This window comes from Vanrija pseudolonga, chromosome 2 (genome assembly GCF_020906515.1).
Source record: "Vanrija pseudolonga chromosome 2, complete sequence".
Taxonomy (NCBI): Eukaryota; Fungi; Basidiomycota; class Tremellomycetes; order Trichosporonales; family Trichosporonaceae; genus Vanrija; species Vanrija pseudolonga.
This window is the reverse complement of record NC_085850.1, coordinates 2,223,539-2,235,553: the sequence shown is the minus strand read 5'-3', so window position 1 is coordinate 2,235,553 and position 12,015 is coordinate 2,223,539. Positions and strand designations below refer to the sequence as shown.

The 12,015-nt window shown below is 61.9% G+C and overlaps 1 protein-coding gene across 1 annotated transcript; it reads left to right on the top strand.

Moving 5' to 3' along the window:
• Positions 1–10,742: 10,742 nt before the first annotated feature.
• LOC62_02G002615 (uncharacterized protein) lies at positions 10,743–11,390 on the top strand (the record flags this gene model as incomplete). Its single annotated transcript, XM_062769127.1, has 1 exon — positions 10,743–11,390. The coding sequence occupies one exon, from the start codon at positions 10,743–10,745 to the stop codon at positions 11,388–11,390; it is 648 nt and encodes a 215-aa protein (XP_062625111.1).
• Positions 11,391–12,015: the final 625 nt, after the last annotated feature.

Sequence of the window (12,015 nt, the reverse complement as noted above, 5' to 3'; positions counted from 1 at the left end):
GCGACCCAGCTTGTTGACTCACCGACATCCACATCCATTCGACCCGGAGTGGCAAGGCCGAGGAGGGTAGCGTCTGCAGCCAGCTAAGATGGATGCGTGGTGGTGGATGTTGGCTGCGGGCGGCGGAGGACTAATGGCTGGAGGCGATTGGTCCTCACTCACTGCCCCGTAGGCTGGCTCTCCCCTCTCTATCCTCACCATGCTTTGGTGCTCCGCCATGTCGATCCCGGTGGCGCTGGACTGTGGTAGAAGCTCATCGAAGGGTGGAAGCGACCGAGGGTGGGTGGATGCGAGTGGGCCGTTGGGGGCCGGGTAGGGTAGGGAGGTACGCCGCTGCTCACTATGCTCACCCCGCTCACCACTGACGTCGCCGCTGATGCTTCTCATCGACCTTGGGGCACCGACCGGACGGTGAATGTTATTCTTGACAGTTGACAGACGCTTATGCTGCTCGAGACGGGCGAGGATGGGGATGGTGGTGCGGGTGGGAGGGTGAGGGGCGACGTGGAGGCTGGCTTCGCAAGCCGGGCTGACCGTAGCCTCTGACCCCGGGTCACAGGCATCCACCACAACCGGGCCATGGCTACCGAGTCGAGGGCATCGTGCTTGACATTCGACGATCATGCTCATGTGCGAAGGTGAGGTAGTGCAAGGTGTGGATGATGTGCTGACGGAAGGCTGGCAGGTTTTCACAAGGGGTGACTCGGAGGGGATCGCCGTCGCAGCCCCTGCGGGGATGTTTGTCGCCGTCGACGGGGGCTCCGTCGTCGGTGGGCTCACACCGCTTGTCAAGGGGCACGACCCGAGGTTCACTGCAGGCAAGGCTCTTAATGAAAAGCCGACCGGAGGCAACCGGATGCAATCCAGCGGCTCGACGGCGGCGGCAGCGGTCATCGAGCCCAGGTCGTCGAGGCCCTCGTCGATCATCTCGGCTAAACAACCACCACCTTCGACCGGGTCACCAGAAGCTACCACATGGTCACCGCCTACTCGTCGGACCTGACTAGCCTGACTTTGGCCCGACCCCTCGTGCTTGGCGTACTGGTCGTCGTGCATCGCGGAATGGTAGGCGCGCTGGATGGCTAGCGGGCCCACTCGGACAGGGGAAGCCGGGGAAGGCGCGCGGAGCCTCAGGGAGCGGTTCGAGCTCGCTGAATGTGGCGAACGTGGCTAGAATCGGCAAGTGCTCGAACTCGAACTCTGACTAGGCGGTTCCGGCAAACTCTGACTGCTTTTCGTCTCGCTCTGTGGCTCGACTCGCTTCCTCGCCGATCCCGCTGAACTCGGGAGGGGCTTGGCAATGCCGCGACCTCGATACTTGGTCGAGGGGGGCGTCGAGTGGGGGCAGAGGGGGACCGCTCCACAGGAGCAAGTCACGAGGAGAAGGTCGAAGGCTGGACTGAGTCTACCTTGACCCCGAACACCGACTAGGCTACTATGGCTATCTTTACTTGAGGTGGGGGGAGTCTTCAACAAGTGTCTTGTGACGCATCGACAAGAAGGAGGTACCGGTGGCCATTTATAGACAACATCAAGCGACCATGTCGACACCCGCCAACATCGTGGTGTTGGTCACACGGACCTCATCGCCCCTGACGTCATGCCGTCATGTGCCTACGGCCGAGGCACCAAGTAGTGCTCGACTATGCGCCAAGTAATCAACACCTGACCATCGCCGCCGTCCGTCAACACCGAGGTCCGTCCGCGTCTCCGAGACCGTCTCTCTCACGATACAATCAACCCTGCAACGACCTGATCATCTCCGCGCATGTCGATGCATCTAGACGCGGACGAGTGCCGCGTCATATCAGCGACCGTATCGCGGGCAAACTATGTCCGGCGCCCGCGCCCTGCCGAGCCCGGCGCCACGTGGCAAACTATTCCCACGCAGCCCGGCATGGCTCGGCATGTATGGCCTGGAAAACGGCCGTTAGTGGAGCAACTACCCAACTAGCGTCTAGTAGCGCGAAACACCGCTCGATGCCGGCCGTGCCGTGTCCAGATTCTCAGGGATGGGCCACGATGCCGAGCCCGGCATTAAGCTCCAGCAACGCGATCGAGCCACGTTCCACGGCCGCGCCCACGCCACCCCTGCCAAGTCGACACGGCCGTGGGTGGTGCTGGAAACGTCCTCGTCTGCGAAAACATTGGTGGAGCAGCTCCGACTCGCCGCCGCTGCATTCACACAGCAGTACGACCGGCGCTCCGTGTCCCTGTACACAGACTGGCGACGAATGGCGTAGAACACACAACCGTGTGCATTGTTTGCGATGTGCGATGTGTACACGGCGGGCGGGCGGCTGACCGCCGCGGACCTCTCTTGCCCACCTTGGGTCGCCGAAAGCCGCGGCACTCCGCGATAAGCCACGACTCAGTTACGGTGCATGCCAATGCTGGTATGCACTCAGGGGCAGATCGCGTCAGTACCAGAAGACGTGGTCGCCCTGCCAAGTTATCGCGACGGCACCCGATCCGATCCTCCGGACTTGGCTGGAAATGGCCCATTTTCGAACCGGGCGGACCTGTTGCACCGCTCGCCGCCGCCGCACCCACCGCCGAAGACCGACACGGCGGTGCCTCTGCCCATGCAACAAGTCATGGGGGGGCGACAACAGTGAGCTCATGACTGGTCGTCGTCGACGTGGATGGCGAGTGGAACTCTGATTCGACTCACCGGCGCGTGACTTTGGCACGTCAAAGTACGCGGCCGCAAGTGCTCCCGTTCAAGGCCGAAGGCCGCGGTGATAAGCTCGACGGGGTACCCAAGCCTGGGAATAGACCTGGCTCCACATGCCGACGTGGGCCTGCCGAGGCCGGCAGTTAGTGCCAATAATGCCACTAGCGCGGTTGTGCCGGTTCGGCATGGCCTATTTGCGGCATGCCTCGATCGAACGTCGTACCTCGTCCGCTAGCCCCGTGACAGGTTTACTGGAACCACTCCGTCATCGCCTTGTCCGCGGCCGGCGTCATGTGTTTGGCGCTACGGGCCGGTACCGACGGCCCCTCGGGTGGTCGCCCGACATGGGGGCGTCGGCAGCGAGGTCCGCGACGCCCATGGTGAGCGTGACGGCGGTTAGCTACTGCCCAGGGGGGGGTCTCGACACATGCCTCCCCCACCCGGCTCGCTCGGGAGCCTGGCAGTAAGCATACCGGCTCGGTAGCCTCAGGGGCTTGCCTGGGGCGGCGGGCGTGCCCAGGGCGGGCATGACGGCAGGCAACGACAAGCTCGAGCCGGACAAGGTGGGCGTCGTGACCCCTCCCCCTCTCAGGTCGCCTTGGGTCGTCACCCGCGCGAATCCCGCGGCTGGCTGGGGGCTCGCTAGGTGGTGGGAGGCGACCCGAGTGCCGGGTCTCACGAGCTATCACGGCCCTGGACGCTACGGCGACGGCGACGCCGTCAGGGCAGCTGCGTGCCGGTGCTGGGGGTGACGGCAGGCCGGCGATGGCGCGAGCTGAAACGCCTCCCACCAGCAGCGACGACTGAAGTGCTCGCTGGATCCTAGCCACGCCGAACCCCGCGGCAACTGCGGCACGCACTTGCGGCAAGCAGCCGCAGCCAGGGCGAGATAACAGGCTCATTAGGCCGCTCATGCCCCAGGGCGCGCCCGCTGGATCGCGAGACCCGGGCATGACGGAAGGCTTAATGGAATGGTAATTGACCGCGACCCTGCCAAGGCGTTCGGTCGCGAGCCCAGCCAGCCTCTCGAACGCGGTCCAGTGCCGCCCACCCAGGCGCCTAGGGCAGACATGCTCGCTCCCCCCGGCAGCCGTCGTGGTGGTGTGCGCGCAGGCCCAGAGCGCCGAGCTCACCGGCGACGTGACCTGACACCGGGCGGACTCGTCTTGCCCACCCGCCGGGCTCCCCATGCCAAGAACATTGAGCACGCGCTTGCATGATGATTAGCTGGCGAGGAATGTAAAATTAACTTCTGGGCAGCTCGCTCGCCGAACCCCGAGGTTGACGCGACAAGAGTCGTGTCCGCGATAAGCGGCGACACCGGGCGGATGGATGGTGGGCAGGTGGGTGGGCAGGCGGTCGAGCCAGGCTGCCAGGTGCGGCCTCCTGCCAATTGCGGCGGCGAGGCACAACGATGCTCGGATCCCGCCATCCCCCGGCCTGTCAACCGCCTGGCTGTGCATCCATGTCCGTGTTTTCCATCCTTGCAAATGTGCGTCTGTCATGCATGAGCCTGAGCGGCGGATGAGTACCGCTCAACGGGTGATTTCGCAGTGGTGGTAGTGGTGGCGACGCGGACCAGACTAGTCTCGGCACGTCTCGGCAGGTAGTACAGTTCATACATTCCGCGCCAAGGCATGTACGTAGGGGCGCGATTGGAGAGGAAGAATCCTATCGCCCGCCGAACACCGGCATGCGTGAACGTCTGTTCTGGCAAAAAAGGAGCGCACGCGCACGCAATTGCAGAGCGAAACGCGGCGAAGCACGGGCAGCGACGGTTATCGCCGGCGTTCGGGGTTGATAACGGGCTTCGGTGGGCCTGGACGCGGCATTCGACGTCCACCTGCGCGCGCGCGACTTTGTCCGCTCGACAAAAAAGAAAGTTGCATGCAGACGCTGCTGGAACACGTTCGTAGCTCGTGGAGCGAGGTCACTTGCTTTTACTTAAGGTCATGGGACTGTGTGGATGTTGGTGGGAAGGTCATAAACAAGTGGCCACTGCGAGGTTGTTGCCACTACCTCGCTCCACCCACCCTACCCCAGGAGGTTCCACGCCTCCACCCAACCAGCGCCACGCAGGCCGCTCCACAGGCTTTGCCGCCTGACCTCGGCGCCATACTCCATCGACCGATGCACCACATGCCCTGCAAAGCATGTCACGTCGCTCGATGGGCTAGTAGTGCCAGAGATCAGGTGAGTTGTGCATCATTGCATTGGTTGCAGAGTGTCTCGGAGGTGCTTTGCGGACTGGCCCACGGAGGCGACAAGCCGGGGAATGTGCGCTAGTGGCCGTATGCGCTAGTGGCCGGCCTCGGCACCACGCACGGCACACACACTCCACTCCCACTCCACTCCACTCCACGGCCACGGCCGCACCCCGCGGCCGGTGCTAAGATCTCCGGACCCGCAACGTCCGGGCCGTGGGTGGTGGCGCGGTTCAGCGGTGACGTCTTATCAGCCTCCACCCTACAGGTCCACCTGACGCGTCTGCTACAAAAACAAAAGCATATAGAGACGCTGTCGGGCGTCTTGGGAGCATAGACGTCTGCATGGGACCGTCGGTGTCGCTACCGCGGTACAAGCTCGCTGCTGTGGTGTAGCTACCACGGCAGCAGCCATGCCACATTCCCTCCTTCCCCACCACCACCCTCCCACGCCCCCAACCGTGCCCGACCACCTACCCGAGCTCTCTCGCACTCGACCATTCCCAAGCGCATCGACCGACACGCTACAGAAGAGTAGTGACGCCGCTCGATGGGCTTGATTCATTGGCCACAGCGGGTGAAGGGATCCCTGCCGTACACTTGTCTCAACCGCGGCAGCACATTATGCCAAGACTTCCCTTATGGATGACCGCTCTACCGCCGCGGACATGGCGAGCTCACACGCACAAGTGCTCCACGTCCAACCAACATCGAGCAGACGTTGGCGAGTCGTGCGCCGAGACTCGTCGCTAGGCCTGGGACCATCAGCCTCGATTTGCGGGCGTGGAGTGGCCTTTAGAGAGGGGCTGCCGCGGTTGTTGTTGGGTTGATTTGCCGGGAGCCGCGACGAACGGCGCCCGCACAGTGCCCACCGGCTCACACCCCCTCACTACACCCATCCTCCCGACCGACGGCAGCTCCGAGAATCCACATCTCCGAGGCCTCCCTGCGTGCACCGAGTGCCCTTGCAGTCGGCCAAGGGGCAACGTTGGTTCGCGGGTACGCATGTCGTTTGCGGGGTCCATGGGACTGGATCGCTGGAACCTTGCCTAATGTTCCAGTCGCAAAAGCCGTGTTGCACCTCGGCTCGAGCGGGCACAAGGTTCCTTACTGATCTGCAGATCCTGATAAAACCAGGGAGAAGTGGTGCGAAAGCGTTGTGACGCGTGACCTTGATGGCGAGCGGCGATTGGAATCTGACGAGGATACGCCCCCCGGCCTCTCGACATGATTCCAGCAGGATCCTGCGAAAACCAGGAGCCGACCTCGGGTGCTAAGCAGCTGCGCAGCAGCAACCCACCCAGCGGCGACCAACATCGACGACGACCGGACTAACATAAGTACAGCTGCCTTCGACATGAGTTGGAGCCCACCCCCGCTCAGTCATGTCAACGACGACGTGTTTGAGCTCCTACTACTGTTAGTCACGATGTAAACCTGCGGCGCCGCCACCACCACAAGTCGACACCTCGGTGGCGGTGCCCGGAACCCAACGACAATGGGCCTGCAATGGTGAGTGCCGCTGACGATCCTTGACGTCGCCAAGTCTAACAATAACCCACAGTCTTTTCTTGACACCATCTTCTTATGCATGGGCGCGCGCGGCTTGCATGTGGAGTTTGGCCGTGGATGTGGATAACGGCTACGAGAACAGTAGCAACACAACGTCCAAGACGACAAGACCCCCACACAACCAAACACACCAGCCTAGCCGAGTTCCTTCTCTGAGTTTCTGTCTGTCTCCTAGTCTTGCATGGCTGTCGACAGCCGTCTACCACTGAGAGACGCTAGGCAGGTCGATTCTAGAGGGGCAGGGGGGGGAACACATTCTTCGCTCTCGACATCTGTTTGACCCCCAACAGCCGCAAGGCCAACCTCGGCCAAGGCTGGCCACGTAGACTCTCACACTTCGAGCCAGCCCAACCGACCGGGTTTCATCCATTCCCCACTGGCCTCCTCCCCCACTGGACAGCCTCCAGCCTCATTCCTTCCTTTGGCTCGGCTGAGCGGCTGGGCCCGCCAGGTGTCCTGAGCTGCTCTTTGCCGAGCCCCTCCCAGCATCCGCGCGCATAATTTCTATGTCCGAGCGACCTGGCTCGGAATCCCCGTCCCCTCAGAGGCGAGGGCGGGCTGGCGGCGATCGCTCGCTCGACTTGCTGCTCTCGGACCGCTGCTGTGGACTTACTGCGCTTCCTCTCGCCTTTCACGGCTATTGCCTCTAGGACCTGGGTCCAGGTCGCAGTGTTCTCACAAGGGACTTTGACACCGCCGTGCCAGTCCCGGTGCCCTCTGTCTGCCGTCCGCGGCCGTTGCCGCTACCTTGTCCGTTGTACGCGCTGCCGTTCTTGCCGAGTCCTCGGTCAAACCTCCTCCGATCCGACGAGGTCGAAACCAATCGACGACACATGGGGGGAAAAACCCGTCACGCACCCGCACCCCAGAATCATCGCTACCGACTTGGGCTCACTTCACCGCTCTCGTCAATGGTCTCGCCATCATGCTCGATAGCAATCCAGGCATCCATGATCAGATTCACATGGATGGGAGTAGGTGGTCGTCCTTGTGACCGAGGCTCGAAGGTTGGGCTCTGCCGTTGTCGACGACTTCGCCAGCCATGAGAGTCACACTAAGGATCGTCGTCTCACAGTCAGAAGAGGTGACTAGCCTTGCGGCATTCCGCTGCTCTAGCTAGAGGATCATCTCTGCTTGCCTGAGAGTCACACCAGGCGAATCAGGACCTCGTCGCGTAGAAGCCCATCGCAGTCTCGACCACGACACAGGCCCGACCAGGTCCCGTCAAATGTTCAATCGCCGTCGTCGTCGATCACGAGGATAGCGAGGCGAGTGCGTGGCACAGTTCTGCTGAACTGCGTCTTGCGCAAGGTGATCGCGCCTGCAGTCTGGCCAGGAGGTTGCGCTTGGTTGTGGTGGGTGGGGGCGCGCCGGGGGGGGGGGGGGGGGTCAGCAGCCGCTCGTCGGGCCGTGCCCCGACGACGACGTCGTCTCGTCCGCTACCGCCTTTACCCCTCCCCGCCCCAGCTCGGCTTTACGATTTCCCGCCAAGAACACCCTTCACATCAGGGGGGCCTACATTACAGGCGGGCGACCGCAAAGGATCGACATCTCGTGATTGGTAACTGCCCTCCTGGCACGTAGCTGGAATCAGCGTTTGCCGTCATCATTCGTCCCTCGACGTGGCCGACGGGGAACAGGACAGGTCGCTGCCCTTTGGTCCGTCAGGCTTCCGATTTGGGTTAGGGGTTTCCTTCCTGGAATCGGTAAGGGGACTGCGCGTATGCTCTTCCCAGACCTGGCCGGCAGCAAGGCGACAGCCCCCACTGGGCTTTTGTGCGGCGATTATCTCATATTGCTCTCCAAGGGTTGAAATCTGGTTCCAGCTCGACGACGGACAGCACGGCACGGCGGCGATCAGGGGTCATACGCATCATGTTGCGCCGTCAATGCCGGATCCGACGGCGGCTTCTGTCATCGACGACAATGGCGGGTGGAGGGCGATGACGGAGCGACGACGGCAGACAGGCCGGCAATGGACGACGGCGGGCCAGGTCTCGAGGTGGACGAAGCGGTGCGGGCATTATTTCACGTCAAGGTCCGTCGGAATTCCAAACGCTACAACCAGCCTGTTTCCAGACGGATGGAGGGGCGCCGGCAATGCGGATACAAGGGTTCAAAGTCGCTGGAATGGCCCTGTGCCAGCCAGCCAGCCGCTTGTGCCGGCCAGTGACAGCAGCAGCACGACAATGGTGCAAGAGCGCAGCAAGCGCACTGTAGCATGCTGAGGCTTGAGGCTTGTCTGGTCGACCTAAAGCAAAGGGCGCGCGAGCCGGAGGCGCCCTGCTACATTCACTGGATTCTCAAGGCCAAGACATGCAGCCGCCTGGCAGCCTGGCCCGGGCCGGGTTGGTGGGTTCGGGTCACGCGCCGTGTGCGCTCTGCAGCCGACCGACTGGAATCAACAGCAGCGCAAGGATAAAGCTCGCGGAGACTCGCGGAGAGTCGCGGCGTTGAGAACCCTCTGAGGTTTGAGCGGGCATTTTGTGCGTTGGCGGCGATGCCCACGTCTACGTCTGTCTTGCATCAAGTTGGGTTGCTTGGATTTTGGACCTGGCTCAATGGCCGCTTAGCCGCGGCAAAACTTGTTGCAGGTTGGCGGCGTGGATGACATGACGGCGGCTGTGCGCTGATGCTGCTGCTGTGACTTGTTCTGCTGACATGGGGGGAGGGGACGAAACCCGAGCTACGGCGTCAGAAACCGAAGCGACGGAGGCAGTCTGTGTCGTTGGCTGCTCTCACACCCACGCCGACCGACGAGATACGCCGCCCACTCGCAGCAGACACACAAAACTCATACCCACGCCGACACGCCGACGTCAACTCCGACGCATCGAGCGAAGTGAGCCAGCATGTGGGTGTGTGGGCATCGGGGCTCGGGGGCTGGGGAATGGGCACGTTGGACCACCTCCCCCCCCTGTCCAGAGCCAGAGGGGGACCCGCCAGCGTTACATCCGTGTAACGCATTCCAGATGATGTATGACCCACTCTCACGATAATGAAGTCTCATTGAACGCAAGACCGGTACGGGTCAGCTTGGCACAGGTCAAGGAACGCCAGAGGTTGAGGCTGGACAAGCGACGACGGCGGTCGAGGTCGACGCACATGGGCGACAAGTCGATCAAACTGGGCCGTTTCCAATTCAGAACCGCCGGCTCCCACATCCCCAGCTCGCCTGCTCACCTGCAGGTTCAAACCTGCGGGAAATTTCGTGGCTGTCTCTCACCCGCACTCGTATCGCGGCGCACGAAAGTTACCCCTCGCGGCAGGTGACCCATGTCGCCAACGTGCATCAGCAAGGACGTGCATTGCGATCTCCTGATGATCCAGAGAAAAGTTTAACCATATCTGGGGGGGTCGAGTGGGGGAGTGGGTTTGGATTTGGCCATCGTCGTCGTCGGGTCGGGAGTGAAACACTCCGGCAGACCCAAGACGCACGCAGCCTCGACTCCGACGGTAGACGGCCTGCCGGACACTGGTGGGAGGACACTCTGTTACGGCCGTCCGCAGTGTAACCCAGTCAGCCCAGAGCCAGCTAGCAGCAGCCTATCTGGCTGGATAAACACCTGGCTGGCCGGCGCAGAGTGGTGGAAAAATCCCAGAGACAAGCGAGCGAGCGAGCGCGCAATGCGCTATCCGTGGGCCGGAGCCAGCATCCGCAAACCCAGGCTTTGATGCCTGATGCCTTGTTTTACGGTGACTTTGGCTGGTGCCGTAATGGTGGGGGGGGGTGGATTCAGTTAACCCCCCGGAAGTCTCTGACCGCGGCAACCACGCTACGGCATTGTCCGCAACAACCAAAACGATAGTCGTACACCATCGCGTGCTCGCTCGGTTCGAGAACCGTCCAAGGGGTGGCTTGCGGCTTCGGGCGGCATGCCTTCAGACGCAGGCTGTGATCCCCCACTCACACCCACACCGGCCCAGCAGCCTGCCGCACCTGCCGGGGCTGCCGCCGCCGCCTGCCGCCTGCCAGCCAGCCATGCGACAAACCGTACGCCCACCCACCCCCGCGTTGATCAAACCCATGTCGGCACGGGCATTGTGGCTGTCTCGTGGTCGACTGTCGTTCCTTGGACGAGACCCGTAATCACACCCATCATTCGTATGCTCACCCGCCCCCCCCTCTCGAGGTCTGGTCTGTCCTTAAGAGAACACATGAGATACGACTGCAATCTTTTCCAGCATTCGCATTCGCATTCTCTCTGCACCCCAGCGTCTCACCACGCAGACACCTAACACCCGAAGAACAAACTACATAGTCTCTTCCTCACATCACGACAACAAACATGTCCACCACCTTCGCATACCAGCCTACCCATCCCCAAGGCTTTGCCCATCACTATCACTACCCTCCTCACGTCCACCACTCTGCTGCCATGCCAAGCCATCAGCCCTCTTACTGTGATTCGGGTCTCGGCCAAGCCGGCCCAGTCGTCCACTACCCAACCCCCCACCACTACCAGCCCAAGCACCAGCAGCAGCAGAAGGAGAGCCCATGTCAGGACCTCCTTCCACTGCAGGGCCACCCCACGCCATACGCTCAGTACGCCGAGCTTCCTATCGTCGACGACTATGGCTTCTACTATGAGCCCCTCACCACCACCCCTTCGGCCATCCCCATTCCCCAGTCCAACAGGCAGTCCACGCCCAGTGCGCTAGGCCTCAACAACTCTCTCGGCCTCTCCAACGTCCCCGCACCCGACGTCGAGTCGCCCATCACGGTAGACCTCGAGGCCTTCACTGCCTACGAGGCCAACCTCCACTCCTACCACCACGACATGCTCAATGCATGGCTCGACCGCCCCGAGACTGCTCGCGACCACACGAGCCCCCCTCCCCCACCCACGCCAACCATGGCCTACCTCGAGCTCGATGACGACAGCGACGAGGACCTCGACATTGTCTCTGGCGGAGTCCGCCTCCTCGCGCTGTAAGCCTTCACCTCCTGGTCCGTCGGTACACGGATACCGGTCGGGCCAATTCACCATGAATGGAGCGCCAATGCCGACCATGTCGTAACGAAACGCACGTCTAAAGACCTCACGCCCGCCTTGCGCGATCGCTGCCGCACTAGATCCATAGCCCAGCAAAAGCAAGCGCACTTGCGACAACCCATGCGGCGTCGGACTCTCGGAGCAAACTCTCATCACAACTCCGAGCCCCAAGCCAAACTCCATCATTCTTGTACAAGTCAGAAGTCAATAAGAAAGAAGACGAAGAACGATTGCATGTGGGCAGCCGCGCTGTCCACCGATGGTAGCTAGTAGCTGTACAATGTATCTCTACACCTGCTCATTTTTTTTTAATCGCATGCACTGAGGTAACATGCCTGCTCTCAGATCTTGGGTAGCAAGTCGCGATGACTACGCTGCATTGATCGCATCTGCCCAGCCTTTGTGGTCTCTCTGGACCTGCGCACGGTTTACGCGCGCGGATTGTAGGCTGTATGGCGCCGTCCTCGGGTGCTCCGGCAGAGACTACAATAGAGTTTGGCCCATGCCGTCCAGGTTGTTGTTGATGGTCTACTCTGCCTAGCACTTGCCTCCGTCTCCTTTGCCG